Here is a 17,668-nt window from a genome sequence, read left to right on the forward strand (position 1 = left end):
TTGATGCATAATGGCCAGAGGGGACAGTGAACTCACATGAGTCATACTCATCGCACTGCTTCGGCCTCGTGCTGGGAGTGCCAGTCAGGACTCGGGGGGTGGGTGTAGAACACGGGCTGAGGTGTAGGCGAGCCCACTTCCCCCGCCCTCGTGACTCCTCCACACCACCTCTCCTGCAGGGGCCAGGCCATCACTGACCCTCTGTCATTTTGGTGGCTGCTGATGTGGTGGTCGAGAAGTACTCAGAGCCCAGCTGCCTGCTCTCCCATCCTTGACAGCCAGCTCCACAAAAGGGGTCCTGCTTCCTGCTGGGGGCCCAGGCCTCCCTCCTGAGTCCTTCTCTCTGCCCTCGCAGGCTTCAGGCTGGTCTCCCTGACCTCAGACTTTGACAGCCTGGGTCCCTTCCCCAGCTTTGCGGTCCCAGTTAACTCAGCCTCTTCCCCACAGACCCCAATTCAGTGCGCCTGCCTGGCCTTCCCCATCATGAACACAATGCAGGAAAAAGAGCCCTTGGAAGGGCCGACTTGTGACCTTGGGCACACCTGAGAAGTGGACCGGAGGTCCAGCTGAAACAAGACTGGTCACGGGTTAAAGCTCATGTGATGGGCACATATGAGTTCATTGTGTTATTTTATCTACTTTTATACATCTTTGAAAATTTCCATTAAAATGTTAATAACTAATGCTGAGTTGGTCATTTACTAGCTTGGGAAACTCATTTAGCTTCCCTGGATCTCAGTTTCCTCATCCGAAACGGAGGAAAATAGCATCACGTAGGTTTGAGGATTAAACAGTGTAATTCGCACATAACCCTTAGAACAGTTCCTAACACGGAGAAATGCTCCATGAATGCTGGTTGTTAATTTTTTCATGCCCCACCCCCACGTGCTACACCCCGCGCCCGCTCTCTGTCTAGGCTGCCCTGCCTTTATTCACTAAGTTCCCGCTAGCTGGAACACCCTCTCCACTTTCTTGCCTGGGCAAATTCCTCATCCGTCATGCTCCAGCTAAATGTCACCTCTTTTCTGTGGCCTCCTTTCTACGCTTCCCTGGGAAGGAAGGATTTATGGCTTCCCCCTCCCTGCTCTGACTGTGCGGGCGCCATGCATACTTCTGTTACAGCACTTGTCATGCTGTGTTAAGGTAGCGTGTGCCTGTCTCTTCCCTGGCACTGAGCCAGCCTTGAAGAATGATGCTTGAGTGAACCACATCTTTTAGGGTAACTGGTGGTCCTGGGTCAGCTCCTCAAGCTCTGGATTGAACGCTAGCCCTCCTGCCAAAGGGTAAGTCAACCCCAGCTGTGACAACATCTGCCTTCCCCTGGGAAGGAAAGAAAGGCTCAAGAGCAAGATGAGGAAAAGAAGGAATGGTGTGGGACTCCTTTGCATTGGCTGCATACTTCTTATGTATCAAGGACTGGGTAGATACTTTAAATACATAGAAATGTTTAATCCTCACAACCACCAAGAGTTGTAACATTATTCCCATTTTATATACGTGGAAGTTGAGGCTCAGAGAGAAGGGACTTGTCTGAATTTATCCTGTGAATTGGTGGCATAGCTACCTTTTCCAACCATCCATCGAATCATCCATCCATCCATCCATCCAATAAATCTTTATTGAGTAACTACTCTGTGCTTGGCACCATGCTAGTCATGGGGGGTGGGGAATAATGGGGAGCTAAATCAACCATAGTCCTGGATCTGGCCTTATATTCTGATGCGAGAGACAAAGGTTAATCAAATAAACTCACAATTTAGTCTACAATTGCAAACCATGGTGAGTGCTAAGAAGGAAAAGTGTAGGAAGAGCATCTAACAGAGGATCTGACCAGTCTGAGAGATCAGGGAGAACTTTTTGGAAGAAATGATATTATTGTGAGCCCTGAACAATGAATTCTAGGAGAGGGAATAGTCCATGCAAAGGTCCTGAGGTTAGAAGAGGCATAGGAACTCAAGGAACTGAGAGCAGTCCTTGGCGGCTGGAGGGATGAGGGTGATGAGTAGAGCGAGTCAAGAAGAGGCTGTAGGGGGAGGCAGAGGTTCATAATAGAAAGTCTTAGAGGCCATGGTAAGGAATTGGGTTATTTTCTTAAAGGCAATAGGAGGCCATCGATTGATGGGCAAAGAAGCGACCTAGTGACATATCATCCATCTATTCAATAGCAAATACTAATTAAACACCCTCTATAGGTCAGGATTATTCTAGCCCCTGAGGATACAGCAATGAACAAGACAGACATGGTCCCTTTCTTTGCTAAGCCTACCTTCTAAGCAAGGGAGCCTCTAATCTAAAATACAGCAGTGGATGTGGAAGACCAGTTAGGAAGCTATTGTGTGTTTTAGATGTGAAATAGCAGTGGTAGTGGAGGCACAGAGAAGTGGACAGATTTGAAAAATGAGTGGCTGGCTCTGACTCAGCCTCTAATTCCCAAAAGCAAGAACAGAGGAGAGGAGAGGACATATTTGTTTCTCAGGGTTGCTGTCTTTGGACATGGAACCATATGTTTGGAGAGCTCTGGTCCCTGCTACTCTTTCACCCCAGAAGAGGAAATCCGTCAGCATCATGCCTTTACCTCTTAGCTGCCCTCCTGGGCAGCAGCTGGCTTCATTTGGGGAAGCCAGTGGCTACCCCAGGCCCCTACCCCACCCTTCTAGGCAGGATCTGCGCCCAGCACTGCATCCATCCATCTGGCCTGACATACATCAGTGTCAATCCTGGCTGCAAAAGCAATATTTATAAATCACGTTTCCAAACTGGCTACAAATTTGTACAAAGAAACAGATGGCTTGGGGTAGCCGTTTGTCAACTGGGATATTTATATGGTGAGGAGGAGGGGGCTTGGCACACCGTGGGAAGGGGCCGGGGGACTGGAGGAGGAGCCCTTTCCGGGCTGTGCTGGCCTCAGCACGCTGCTGCCAGCCTTGCTCCCAGGGCTCGTATGCAGGTGGTCACACTGGATGGGAGCCCTGGTGGCCAACCCAGCCCCCAGCCCCCAGCCCCCGTCAAAGAGAGGCAGTTGGGGCAGAACCTCAGGCCCCTTGGGTTGGAAAGATTGTGAACTTGGCGAGGTCAATCCAGGGCTATTTGTGTCTCCTGCGCTCAGCTCGGGGTACCACTACCATAATGAGCAATCAGGGCAGCACTAGTTGTTAAAGTTGTTAAAATATTGAACTACTTCCAAAAAGGTTTAAATAGGCATGACTCTGAGTCCCCCAAGTCCTTCCCTGCTGCCTCAGCCTCTCCCTCAAGCACACCCCCAACTTTAACACGATCAAGTCACTAAGGGGTTAAAGCCTGGCTCAGCAGAGGCTCCATGGTCCTACTCCAGATTACTTATGATCAGGGTCCTTTCTGATTGATTATCTGAGCTGCACTGGTTGTTAAATATTTTTAATATTACTCCTGGAAATACAGATGGGTCTGGCTTCAGCAGCCACTGAGGGAAGGGGTGTCAAGGTCTTGGGGGTGATCCCAGACCTGGAACAGGATCAGAAGGAACCCACATGATCTGGCCCCTAGTACCTCTCTGACTACATCTCCTCCAGTACCATCACTCACTCACCCCAACTATGCAGGTCTTGAACATCCCAAGCCTGTTCCCACCTCAGGGTCTTTGCACTTGCTGTTTCTTGCACTTGGATCATTCCTTGCCCAGCTATCTGCATGGCTCACCCCCTTACTTCCTTTAGATCCCTACTCACTATTGATTCCTTCAGATCCCTACTCACTATTGATTCCTTCAGAGAGGCCTTCCTAGATCACCTTATTTAAAATAGCTTCTACTCTTGCCTTGCTTTATTTCCTCCTGTTTTGTCTAACACATGTTCTTGTTTTTATGTTTTTCTTTGGCCACGCCGCGTGGCTTGCGGGATCTTAGTTCCCCAATCAGGGATCAAACCTGTGCCCCCTGCAGTGGAAGCTTGGAGTCCTAACCACTGGACTGCCAGGGAATTCCCTAACACATATTTTTGAATACCTACTATGTGCCAGGCACCCAGGGTCCAGCACTGAATAGAACAAAGTCCAGACTCGTGAAGATTGCATTATTCCTCCCTGCCAGCCACTTATCAACCCCATCATAATATTTATTTGTTTAATTTCTGTTTCCCCTCTCTAGAATATAAACTCCACGAAGGCAGGGATTTTGTCTTGCATGCCGCTGCATTTTCAGGACCTAGAACAGTGCCTGACATGTAGGGACTGTGTTTCAATAAATGGTCAACAAATAATTACTGAATGAAGGAAATGCCATGTTCTAGGTACTGACAATATACCTCAGTAACCCACATCTCACTGGGACCACCTAGCTGCCTGGCTGGCATCTTCAGCCCCATTTTACAGATGATGAAACTGAGGCAGGCATTAGGGTTGCATAGAAAGCTTTCAACTGAGCCTGGGCTGGGACCCAGGTCCCTCACTCCCAGTCCATTGACCACCCCGTCCCCCAGTCTACTCCTCAAAGGTTCAGACTTCAACTTCTCACTGAAGGGGAACTTGCAGGGGTGGGTCTCACAATGGGATCAGCTCAGGATGGGAGGGGCAGTTTGCTTTCAAGGTAGCGAGCAGGAAGCACATTGGAACTGAGATAGGTGTCGGTTTGAGTCCCAGACTCACCACTGATTCCCTATATGACCCTGGGTAGGTCCCTTATCCTCTTAGAGTCTCATCACCTGCAAAATGGGGGGAGGGGTAAGAAAACCACCTCCCAAGGTGACCGTGAGGATGCAAAGAGAAATGCGAGTGGGATAAAGCACTTTTTAAACGGAGGGGTGGGAGTGTGTGCGTGTGGCTTATTCCAATCCTCACTTAGATCAGGGGCTCTTTCCACCCTGGATGCTGGGCCACCCCCCCACTCCTCATGTATTCCCTCTCTATATCTTTCCATCTACCATTCTCTATCCTTGGGCAGCCCTCCTCCACTCAGCCAACCCATCTCCTGCTTGTTCTTCAGGGTCTGGCTAGCAGGCTGGGTAACATCCCCAGCTTGGCTCAGACTTTCTGTGTGATCTTGGACCCACCACTGGCCCTCTGGGCGCCTCTATAGCATGGGAAGGGGTTGAGGAGGCTAAGCCCCTCCCTCCATGCATCCTAGGATTTGGTTGTTCTGAGATAACTCACCTTGGATGTTGAGCAGAGAGAAATGAGGGTTGCTGGGAGCTTCAGGCACCAGGCGGAAATAGAAGCGGTGCCCGCTCTGGGGCTCGTCTCTGTCTACCACACTGATGGTCTGGATGAGCTGAAGGGTGAGGAGGGGGCAGGGAGCTGATGTGAGGCCAAGCCCACTCTGGGCTTGAGTAGAGGGTGTCCTGGCCAGTCCTGGCAGCGACCCCCAGTCCCCAACCCTTCTGTGCTACCTGGCCTGGCTCGGCATCCTCACACACGGCTGCCTCGTAGGGTGTGGCCAGCTCTGGGGGATTGTCGTTCACATCCAGGATTCGGATCCTCAGGGATGCCCGGGATAGCTGGGCATGATTGTCTGTAACAAGAGCACAGCGTAGGGTGGGAGGCATCAAGCGTGAGATTTAGACAACCCCCCCCATCTACTGCTAGGACAAGAGTAGGCAGTGAGGTCACACTGAGAGATCTGTGGGTTGATCAAGCTCATATTAGGACCAGGACCAAGGATGTCTGGCTAACTGGGTCATCACCACCACCACCATTGCTATCATCATCACCACCATTAGATCATCACTGTAACCATCGCCATTACTGTCACTATTGCCACCACCACCACTGCCATTAGCACTGGTACCACTGGCATCATCACCACAACCTCCATCACCATAATCACCAGAACCACCCCATCACCACCACCATCACTGTCACCATCTCCACCATTACTACCTTCACCATCACCATCACCATCACTAGTACCACTACCACCATTAAACCATCAACACCATTAGCATTATTATTGCCACCTCTACCAACATGACTATCAGTACCACCATCACCATCCTCACCACTATCACCATCACCAATGCCATCACCACTCTTTTGTTACCTTCACCATTAGATTATCAATACCATCACCATTAGAATTATCGCTGCCGCCATCACCACTGCATTGACTAATACCACCTTCCTCATCTCTACCATCATCACAAACACTAAGGCCATCACTCTCACCGCCCTTACCACCACCATCACCCCCCTGTGGCCACCATCATCAATATTACCACCATCATCATCACCAATCATTCACTATCTCCACCATCTCCACCACAACTTCCATTACCAGCCCCACCAATACTACCATGACCCCCGCCATCATCACCCACATCACTATCACATCACCACCCACCACTCCCACCTCCAACAACACTACAATCAACATTGCCATCTCCATTCCATCACTGTGGAGTGCACAGATTTCTCCTGGAGTATCCATATCCGTTATTTCAGGTATCCTTGCAGAAATCCTATGGTTTGGTACAATTTCTATCCCCATATTGCATAAGGGAAACTAAAACATGTGAAAGTTTAAAGAATTGGTCAGCTGACAACTGAAGTCCCAAACCTCTGCTCTTTTAAGACCCGATCATGAGAGGGCAAGACAAGTCCACTGGAGGGGGGTCTTCGCCAATGTCCTCAGGAAAGCCACGAAGTCCCCACTCCTCCAACTGCAATGTCTTGAGGTCAAGGCCTCTGTTGTATTAATCCCTGGGTCCCCAGCATTGTGGGATGTGGCACAGAGTTGGTTCTAATAGATTTGTTGAATGAATGAATGAAGCCTGGAAACATTCAGACAGAAAGAGTCTTGAATTTCAGGCATGGCTCTGTCTCTGACATAGTGTTTGACCTTGGGTAAAACTTTTCCCGCTCTGGTCTCAGTTTCCACACCTGGAAAATGAACAGAGCATAGTGATTAAGAGAAAGGACTTGGGAGCCAAGTGGTTCCAATCTCAACTCTGTCACTTAGTAGCTGTGTGATCCATGCCATGGCACTTGACCTCTCTGTGCCTCAGTTTTCTTACCTACAAAATGGGGCTACTAGTAACAAGTTGGTTAAGAGGAAAAATTGAGTTAATAGGTGCAAAGCACTTAAAACTGTGTACATAGCACATAAGTGTTACATAAGGATTTGTTAAATCAGCAGATATCCTTGAAGGCTCCTTTCAGCAATGACATTCAGTGACTCTAGGCTGTTGGGATACCTCATCCGAGCCTGTCCTCTCCGAGAAGCACCCTGAATGTTGGCCCTTTATAGCCCCCAACCCAGACCCCTGAGTGCTCACTGGTGCCCTGTCCTAGCTATCTCAGCCATGAGTTCATTACTGACACGTTCTACCCGCCGGTGAAATCAAGGACATCCCCTGGGAGAGGAAACTACCCCCTTCCGAGCAGTGACTTGATGGCTGGGTCTCTGACCCGGCTGACAGGGAGCTATTTTGGGGGCAGCCTGGAAGCTTCCAGGCATCCAGGAACCCCATGAATTTTGGGGGCAAGTGGGGGCTGGTTGGCTGCTTCCTTCTCTGAACTCAGGGCCCCACTGGATGCCGACTGCAGCTGCTCCTGTGTTGATAAGAAGAGAAATGGAGATTGGAGGCAGGTGCGGCCACCTCCTGGGGGGGGGCGGTCAGGGAAAGGAAGCGGGGGGAGGGGGGAGTCCTTAATTAACTCAGACCCCGACTCCTCTCTGGAGCTCCCCTTAGGCAGGGGTGCCTTATCTTCTCAGCTCACCCAGATCTGCTGCTTCAGCGATTAGAGGGGGCCCTTCCGGGGGCGGGAGATGGGAGTCGTGACTGGGAATGTCGGGTGAGGTGTTATTTTTAAGAGTGTTTTGCCAGAGAACTTAAACAGCCAGCCGGTGGGTGCTTAGGAGGGGAGGAGGGGAGGAGGGGAGGAGGGGAGGAGGGGAGGTTGAGGGCCGCTGCCTGGATCAGGCACCTCTCTCCCCACTGAGGCAGAAGGAGGGTACGGGGTGGCCAGGGCCCCCTCCCCTGCAGTGGGTGGGGTGTGCAGGGCTGGAGGGAGAGACAGGGTCCTATGGGGCCATGCAGAAGGGGGACCTCAGAGTAGGATAAGATCCTCAGCGGGCAGACACCCTGCTGGAGGGCTGGATCCACTGCTGGTGAGACCCCCATTATTGTACCATTCCTCTGGGTTCTGCTGGGCCTCTCCTACCTCTTTTTTCCCCCAGCTTTATTGAGATGTAATTGACATATAACATTGTGTAAGTTTAAGGTGTAAAATACACGTAGATATTGCAATGTTTGTCACAATAAGATTAGTTAGAACATCCTTACCTTACCGTCTTGTTGTTGTCCTATCTCCTCCTTTCAAATGTCATGGGTCACCTCTTGGGAAGGCCCTGAATCCTTTTTGGCATGAGGATTTGGCAGATCTGAGAGGCAGGGCAGCCGAGAGGTGTGCCTCTACGCCTCCAAAGTTGCCACCCACAGAGCTTATCCCAGAGACCCCTGAATTGGGGGCTTGCCTGGACCCCTCAGAGCTTGTGGTCCAGCCCTAAGTCAGCATCCTGTGCTCTTGACATGGCAGTCTTCAGCTTGGCTATTAGAATCACCTGGGAAGCCTTTAAAACGTTCTAAGCCCAAGGCTTGGTCATTGATGGTTTTTTAACAGCTCCAGGTGAATCTAATATGTATCAATAGCAAGTGTTGCAAACTACTGCCTGGGGGTGACTGGCAGGTGCTGGGGGAGGTCCAACCTGGCATCTCGCCTCTGATTGGCTTCCTCCAAACCCCTCCCCATCACAGGTAGCATCATTTGTAATAACTGATGATAATGCATAATTTTTACCAACTTAAATGTTTCTGGTATAAAATAAGAAATCCATCAATTAATTAACCTTCCTCTTTGTGCAGGACTTTCCAATTTATAACAAACTTTCTTATCTATGACATCATTGGATCCTCAAAACAACCCATAATGGAGGTCTTGTTAAACCCATTTTTTTTTTAAATTTAATTTTTGGCCATGCCACATGGCTTGCAGGATCTTAGTTCCCCAACCAGGGATCGAACCTGGGCCCCGGCAGTGAAAGCACTGAGTCCTAACCACTGGACTGCCAGGGAATTCCCTAAACCCATTTTGTAGATGGAGAAACTGAGGCCCAGAAAGGAGCAAGACTTTGTCCAAAGCCACAGGCAAGTCAGTGGCAGAACTGAGGTTGGGTCCTATGTCTCCTGACTCTAAGTCCAGTGCATGGTCTAGATGCAATTCCAGTGGGCCCTCCTGCTGCCTGAATATTTGTCCATCCAGACGCAGCTACGGCTCAGACTGAGGCCCAGGCTGACCTCACCCAATGCCCAGTGGCAGGTGCTGTCTCTGGGGGCTGGATCCCCCATGGAGCCCACGCCCCTCCCTTGGCATTTCAGTTCAGCTGACTGACATGCAAATTAGTTTAATTATTTCTTCTTCTGAAATAAATTATATTTTGCAGTAGCTGCAATATGTTGTGTCAGGCAAAATTACATTCAATATTTTTAAACTAATTGATGCAGCCTTGAGGAAGGCTGATTGACAACCCAGAGCTGAGCAGGCCCGCAGTCTTAACCGATTCCTAAATTAAAATTAAACGTGCTTCAGCCTGGTGCTTCCTCTCTGAGCTGGCTCACCATTAATCCGAGGAGGTGTCAGGTATAGCACTGGGGGGCCGAGGGGCAGAGGAGGGTGGGCAATTCCTTGGGTGCCTTGGGAAGAGAGCAGGCTTGGGCGGGAGAGCTGCTGTGCAGTGTGGGCAGGCCCCTTACCTTCTTTGGGCCTCAGCGTCCCTTATGTATAACAGACGGGGGATTGGATCAGGCAATTTGAAACTGAGACTTCTGGTTTTTGCTGACTATTACAGTTTGAGCACCTCCTTTGTAACAAGAACACAACATTAAACAAGACCAACACGGCCTCTTGGTCTAGTGGCAGGGACAGATATCACTCTAGACTGTGATAAAAGTAGAGAGAAAAAAGTCCAGGACTGTGAGTGTATGAGGCAGGGGTTCCTAGGTTCCTACCCTGGTGGGGTGCAGGGATATTTGCCCTGGCGTAGGTGACATTTAGGCTGAGATCCAACTAGGAAGTAATCAGATGAAGGGGATGGGAAGGAAAGTGTGCTCCAGGCAGTAGGAACAGCATGTGCAAAGGTCCTGGGGTGGGAGGGGAGGCTGTAGATAGTAAGATTCTGGATTCCTTCTAAGGAAGACCCCCACCCCCTAGCAGTTCCTAACCTGGTGTCTGGACCAAACTGGACCTGGAGGGCTAGAGGCCAGTAGGAAGTGTAGGGGTGATGGGGCCTGGCCTGGTGACCCTGTTAGGGAACTCCTAGGGATATGCTCCTGCCAGAAGGACACAAGCAAACACATATCGAGCACCTGCCATGGGCCAGGGGCTGTGCTGCCTCATTTCATCCTGTCAACCATCGTGGGAGGTAGGGATTTGAATTATTGCCGTTTTGCTGATGAGGAAACTGGCTCAGAGAGGGTAAAGAACTTGCCCGAAGTCTCACAGGGAACCATCAACGGAACCTGGGTCTGGGTCCAAAAGGGGAGTCTTAACCATCAAATGGTACTGCCTTTCTGACCATCTTCAGCTGCCAGAATCCGACTTGCCTCAAGGCCCCAAACAAATGTCTCTGCCTGCTCCAGGAAGCTTTCCTTGACTGCCCTAGTCCTGGGCAATCAGACTATAAGCCCAAGACCTACATGCCCATAAGGCCCTTGTGATCTTCCTCCCTGGCCTCGTCCCTCACCTGGCTCCGCCTTTTCCTCTGCTCCAGGTTTCCTCCTTTCCCTCCTTCAGATCTTTGCCCAGATGTCTTCCCAGAGAGACCTCCCCTGATGACCTTATTTAAATTTGTTCCTTGTCATCCCACCAGCTACCCACTTCCCTGCTCTACTTTTCTCCACAGCACTTACCCAACACCCGCTATATTTTTACTCACTTAACTTGCCCATCATCTATCTCCCTCACCAGAAAGTAAGCAGAATTTTGGTCTCTTGTGTTTGCTGCTGTATCCCCAGCCCCTCTGCGCATGGCACACAGTAGGTGCTTAATAAAGACTTAGCGAATGAATGGATTTCACCGTCTGTGGCATCCCTGACTATGCTGGGGTGCTGTGGAGGTGACAGGGAGAGATGAGACCTCTGGATGGACTAATTCTGTGAGGGTTTCACGCCCCCCCACCACCCAGATCCCACCATCTAGGGAGCAGTCAAGCTGTGTGACCCTCTTCCTGCCTCTCTCTCTGGACCAAGCTTTTCTCATCCGTAAAGCAAATGGAGCTGGACTCTGAAGTTCTCCTTGGCTGTCACAGAGAAAGTCAGAAGCCCACAGAGAAAGAGAGAAGTGGGGTCGCAAGAGTGGGAGTGGGAAGGAGAGTGAGAAGTGGGGAGAAGGGGGAGGAAGGGGGGCAGAGGGGTGGGGGGCAGCTGGAAGGTACCTCCTTGCAGTGCTGCAAGGGTGGGAGGAGCAGAGCCTGGACCCTCTTCTCCACCGTCCCCTCAGCGCCTCCCTCCTCTCGAGGGAATTAAATTGCATCCAAACACCAGGCTCTGATTAGCGCTGGCCAGCTGGGCAGGAAGATTTATCATCCCAATTACAAGCTGGCCAAGACAAGCAGGCAGGACGGCGAGGGGGGCTGGGTGAGCAGGCGGGAGTGCTCCAGGGGAGGGGTGTCAGGGCTGCCAGGGGCGGTCGCCTCGCACTCCCTGCCCCGTCCCCACTCACATCCAGTGGGAGCATGAGGTTAGGGTGCCCTTCTCTGTTTCTTTGATTATCTGTTTGGCTTCCACGTGGAGATTGGAGGTTTGACCTTGTTGGGGTGGGGATGTTTGGTCCTCCGAAGGGTGCGGGAGGACTTCTGGGTAAAAAAGGGGCCCTGGAATTGGGGGGTGGGGTGGGAGAAAGTTTTCGTCCCTAGGGCTGAGTTGGTCCTGATACTCTGGGCTGTCTTATGAGACTCCATGGACATCACAAAAATCTTTGTTCCTGGTGGCATCTGTTAAGTACCTAGGTGGCACAGGATCTCGGGAGTTACCCAATCCAAGAGGAACCCAGGCCTCATTTACACACCTCTGGTGACGGGGAGCTCACTGCCTTCTGAAGCAACCCCTTCCATGCAGGGCTGTGCCAGGCCTCTTCCCAGATGGCACCACAGTCAGCCTCCCTGGCACTTCCTCCTGCCCGTCCCCACCCTGCCCTGCGCTCTCAGCACATGTCCAAGCCCGAGTCTTCCTGACAGCCTCCCATCTGTTGCCTGCTCCGGGCTGCCCCGCTCCCGTCCGCCCTCCCCCACCAACCCGAGTGAACGCTGGGGACTGCACATCTGACCATCTTCCTCTTCTGCTCTAAAGCCTGCACTGGCTCCCTGTCGTCTCCAGGAGATGTCCGGCTGCTCACAGGACATCCGAGGTCCTTCCTGTAGAGGCCCAGTGAGCTTCTGCACACTCACCTCACCCCACCTACTCCAGCCATTCTCTGGCTCCAGCCTCTGGCCACACCAGACTCTCCATTCTCAGAATGGACAGGGGTCTTTCTGCCGGCCAAGGCTCCAGGCCTGAGCATGTGGGGCTCTTTCTGCTGGGAGCTCCCAAACCCCCTTTCCTTAGCCTTTGAGACCCAACTCAGATGTCCCCTCCTCTGGGAAAGTCTCTTGCCTTCTCCTCTAGGGGGGCAAGTCCCTGGCTACACCTCCTGAGTGCCCACCGCCCCCTTCCTTGCACTCTGCGTTGCCACTGACAGTTGATGTGTCTCTCTCTGCCCAACTGTGAACTCCTGAGGTCAGTGGCCAAGACTTTTTATCACCAGATCCCAGTGCCCGGAGCAGGTGGGTGACAAGAGGCCCTCAGCAGACACTTTATATAAAGCATTCAGCACAATATCTGGTATATTGTGAGCTTCAAATAAATAGAAGCCACTGTTATTAATAGTTAACAATAGAGTTATTATCCTTATAGCTATCCAATACGGTACCATTTAATAGATGAGAAAACTAAAGCAAGAAGAGGGGAAACGGCTGCCCAAACTCACAGCTGGGAGCCATGCCACTAGAAGCAGTTTTTCTCCATCATGTCGCCCTGCCTTCCTAACTGGGTGGGCAAGCCCATTTATCCATCCATTCAGGAAATGTTTATACACACTTACTAAGTGCCAGGCCCGGTGTGAATGCTACAGATACAGATGAGACCCTGCCCTCATGGAAGGTATTGTTTCCCGGGGAAGAGAGATTAACTAAGCACGCACACGAATGCATATATAAATCATAAAGCGTGCTCTGTGGTATGAAGGAAAAAATCAGGGGGCTGTAAAACCGTGACTTGGCCTGGGGTGACCCAGATGGGGAAGCTCTAGCTAATCTGGTTAACTCTTTGCTGTCCGGGACAGCTAGAGACCACCCCTCCAGACCTGGAAGAGGGGGCCGGATGCAGCCCCCTGGCACCGCCCACTCCAGCACTGGCTTTCCAAGTCTCCCCCCTCCACCCCGCCATCTCTTTGAAGACTGTCCCTTTACAACTGCCCTTTCCACTGAAGGATTCAGACACAAATTGTACTTTAAATTCAATATCGGTCATTAATATTTCATGATTACAAAACGTTAAAGATAATGTCAGTGGAAGGAGCGTCTGCATGGGCAGAATGGATGACTCAGAAGTTTGGGGAGGGGGGAGCCGGCATTCTAAGTGGTTCGGGAGTCTTTGAGGTAATCCGGTGTGACAGGTGGCTGCTCCCGGCTGAGTGCCGCATCCTCCGAGGTGCTGGCAAAGCTCAGCTGCTGTGTATAAATATTTCCCCTCTGATTCTTGTCACCTCATGTTTGTTACACCCGGAGCAGGCGGGGCACCGTGACCCCACCACCATCCCCTGTTTCTGAGGAAGCCAAATGGATGCTTCAGCAGGAAGGCACGGGTGTTGCACTTGGGGTCCCGGCTGGCTGCTGGGAGCCCTGACCCTGCATGGACTTCCTCTGTGACTTCGGGGCCATCGCTGTTCCTTCCTGAGCCTCTATTTCCTTGGCTGTAAAGTGGGGATAATAATTTGTCCTTGTCTCACAGAGATGGCAAGAAGCCGGAGTGGGTGGATTATTTGTGACACTCCTGGCTTCGTGCCTGGCATCAAAGACATATGACTTGAGGGGCATCTGGGTGACAGCGGGCTGTGCAGTCAGACAGGCTTGCGCCGGGAATTTGGACAAATGACTTCACCTCTCTGAGTCTTAGTTTCCTCATCCACACACTGGGGATAACGGCAGAATCAACACCTGATAGGTGGGACGATTCAATGAGCACAGCATTGTAAAGTGCCTGGCACAGAGCTGGTGCTTAAGCCAAGTGCACAGAGTCAAGATCGATAGATACCATTAACTGAGAGCTAAGTACTAGGCTAAGTTCTTTCCATGTATTATCCTATTTAATCCTCCCACCAGCACTGTGAAGTGGGAACCTTTCATTTTCCCATTGATTAATATCCTCGGTGAGGGTTGGGCAGGGGTTGTGAATTGCAGCTCAGAGGGGAGTGATCTCTAGCCCAGCGACCAGTCCCTTCCTTGCAGAGACTCATCTCCTTCCCCAGCTCAGTTGCTGGGGAGGGTTGGGGCTTGGGGTGGGGTCCCGAGAGCAGAGTACCAGGAAAAGGGAGGCCACGTAGCAAAGCTGTGGAGGAAACCAGGAACACTTGGTCCAAATCCCAGTTCTGCCACCGCACGTCCTTGGACAAATCTCCTAATGATCTGAGCCTCGATTTTCCCATCAGTAAAATGGGTGCTGCTCTGTAACAGATCATGATCAATAAAGTACGTGCTAGAAAGCATGGAGCTCAGTAGCTATTAGGTAAACATTGTAAAATGTTTGTGGGGGACAGTCCCCCGGACACGCTCTCTCCTGTGAAACGGCAGCACTGCAGACTTCGTATGTGGCTCTAGCTGCTTTCTGAAAGAGACTCGCTGGGTAGAAGCACAAGGCTTAACCCCAGAACGGCCTTGCTAGTGGTGGGCCTTTGGGCGGTGTGACAGCTGGTAGAGGAGATGTATCTGGGGGTAGGGAGGGGAGGCATCTCTGCCCAGCAGCTGGGCCAGTCCCCATGGTTGCCCAAGAGGCAGGTTCAGGGAGGTAAGGAGGGGGAGCTGTCTTCTTTCCAGTCCAGCCGCCACTTCCTCTCCAGCCACCTTTGTTATCTCCCTTTCATGCGGTGGAGAAGTGGATTCAAAGGCTCGGGAGCTGCAGGCCCTGAGGTTTGAGCCAGCTTTGTATTTTCTTTTAAACCGAATTTGAAAGAGACGAAGGGAACTTCAGCCTAGGGACTTCCTTGGCTGGAATGGGCTGGTGGGGCCTGGGAAGTGGGAGGCACCAGCAGGAGGAGGAGGAGGAGGAGGAGGAGGAGGAGGAAGGCCACCAGGAGGCCTCGAAGGGGCAGGAGGGGCTTGGGGCCGAGGTATGCAGAGGGGAGTTTGAATGGCGCCCACCCCACCCAAGGCTCAGAGACTCTGAGTATTCCTGTTGTCACCACTGCTTCCTGGAGGCTTTGCTGGCTCCTGAGACCTGGAGAGCTGACAGGGCGGGGGAGCTTGCAGAGCAGGTTCAGGCAGGGGCAGCGGCAGCATTGCTTTGGTTGTGGAGGAGGTCTAGAACTGCCCTCTCCCCACTCCCGGGGTGCCGTGACCCTCCACGCTCTTAGCTCCTCACCTCCACGGCCTGACTTGTCTGGACCCCATGTCCCAGGGCCCCCTCTTTCTCTCTCAGCTCACACTCCTCCTCAGCTGCGCCAAATTGCATGTCTCTCACACACACACACTTCCAGAAACTCAGGCCAAGCACCTTGGAGTCATCCTTGACCCCTCTCTATCTCTCCTCTGTACCATCCCATCAGCAGGTCCTGTGGGCTCTGTCTTCAGCCTGTCTCCCAAAGCTGACCACGTCTCACCATTAACATGGCTAATCATCCTGGGCCAGGCCACTGTCTCATCTTCTGGGCACTGTCGCATGTAACTTCTGGCTGAGCCCCTGTTCCCCCTCCACGCCCCCACCCCCTCCTCGGAGCTCCCAGTCTATTCGCAATGCAGCAGCCAGAGGTATCATGTCAAGCAACCTCCCTCCTCTACTCAACACCCCCCAGTGACTCCCACCTCATTTGGAGTCAAGTCCAAAAACCTTGCAATGGCTGACCACTTTGCCCCTCACCAACCACACTGTCCTCCTTGCTGTTCCTCCAATGCTAGGCAAACTACTACCTCAGGCCCTTTGCACTGGCTGTTCCCTCTCCTTGGAACACTCTTCCCTCTGACGGCGGCATGACTCCCTCACTTTACTGAGCTCTCTGTTGAAATGTCTCCTTTTCAGAGAGGCCTTCCCCTAAGAGAAACAATCCCCTCCCGATCCCCTTCCTCTGCTTTCTTCTTTCCCAGTTTCTTGTTAGCACTTAGCATCAGCTGACATGCGTACACCCTTTCTCTCAGTTTGTTGATGGTCTAGCTCTACCCCATGGAGAAAGGAGTTTTTCTATCTTGTTCGGGGCTGTATCCCCAGCCTCTAAAAAAGGGATTGGTGTGTAGCAGGTGCTCAATAAATGCTGAGGTAAGAAAGCCAGACCCGAGACTGGCCCTGATTTTTTGGCTTGGGAACCTTCCCAGATCTTTGTTCCTGCGGGTCAGCTTCTGCTGACCACTGCCCCACCCCAGCTTTGCCCAGTTTCTTACTCTTTGTCCCGCCCCCAGCCTTTGGCCCCTCCTCCCTGGGCTTTGCCCCGCCCCAGCTCCACCCCTCAGTCATCGCCCCTCCCTCCCATATTCGCCCCGCCCCCTGGCTCACCCGCCTCCATGGCCAGCACAGTGATGTTGTGCCAGCCGGCAGTCTCTCGGTCCAGCCCCTTGCCGGTTACGATGGCGCCCGTGTCCGCATCGATATCAAAAATCTGGTCCAAATCTGAGTCGCGGTCAATGGCGTACCTGAGGGAGGCAGGGCGGGGCTGATTGAAGGTGCCCTGGCGCCAGTGGAGCCTGTGCCCATGTCCCTCCACCCTACCCCCAAAGAGGAACCACCTGCCTGGGAGACACAAGAAGCAGAGGAGTGGAAACGGATCTGAGTTTGCATCTCAGCTGCACTGGGTACCTGCCATGTGACCATGGGCAGCCCTCAAGCTTTCTGAGCCTCAGTTTCCTCAGCTGGGTAATGGGGCTAATGATTTGCGTCCCACGGTCGTTGTGAGGGCTGGAAGAAGGCAAAGGGCCCAGCATAGAGTTAGCACTCGCGGGGTATTTGATTCCTATCTTTCCGTAAGAGGTGACCCTAGAGCTGGGCTTGAGAAAGGGACAGGACGGCATTCCAGGAAGGGGGAACAGAAGCTGCAAAAGGCGGGTGAGAACTGTACGGGTGAGAATTACTTAGGGAATGGCAAATGGTGCAAAAACGGCCAGGACTGGGAAGTGGGGAGGAGGAGGCATCAGAACAGGCAGAGTGCAGAATTCAGGGGGCTGAGTGTCCTGGGGCGCCAAGGGGGATTTTGAGCTGGAGAGAGTGGGTCGGCTCTGTAGCTCTGAGGCTCTCCGGAGGCCCCAGACAGGGCACACGGGCTGAGCGGAGGCGGCGGGAAGGGATCTGGGGGGATGGCCGCCGGCCCCTCCCCGCCAGTGTAGCACGCCCGTGCTAATCTGCGGCTTTTTAGTTGCCGCGTGAAAAAGCCCTTTGTTCCGCCTTCTCCCCCGGCCTTTGTGCGGCTGCTC

General features: G+C 52.3%; 1 protein-coding gene across 3 annotated transcripts in view; it reads right to left on the reverse strand.

Annotated features, from left to right (window-relative positions):
- Nucleotides 1–17,668, reverse strand: part of CDH22 (cadherin 22) — a 124,051-nt gene that overhangs the window by 4,540 nt on the left and 101,843 nt on the right. For all 3 annotated transcript variants that reach the window (XM_057530117.1, XM_057530116.1, XM_057530118.1), the window contains exons 8-10: nucleotides 16,758–16,894; nucleotides 5,358–5,479; nucleotides 5,122–5,239 (exon numbers count right to left, since the gene is read on the reverse strand). In XM_057530117.1, the coding sequence (XP_057386100.1) occupies nucleotides 5,122–5,239; nucleotides 5,358–5,479; nucleotides 16,758–16,894 (377 nt within the window). The remainder of the gene's footprint in view (nucleotides 1–5,121; nucleotides 5,240–5,357; nucleotides 5,480–16,757; nucleotides 16,895–17,668) is intronic.

This window comes from Balaenoptera acutorostrata, chromosome 15 (assembly GCF_949987535.1).
Source record: "Balaenoptera acutorostrata chromosome 15, mBalAcu1.1, whole genome shotgun sequence".
In the NCBI taxonomy this organism is placed as follows: Eukaryota; Metazoa; Chordata; class Mammalia; order Artiodactyla; family Balaenopteridae; genus Balaenoptera; species Balaenoptera acutorostrata.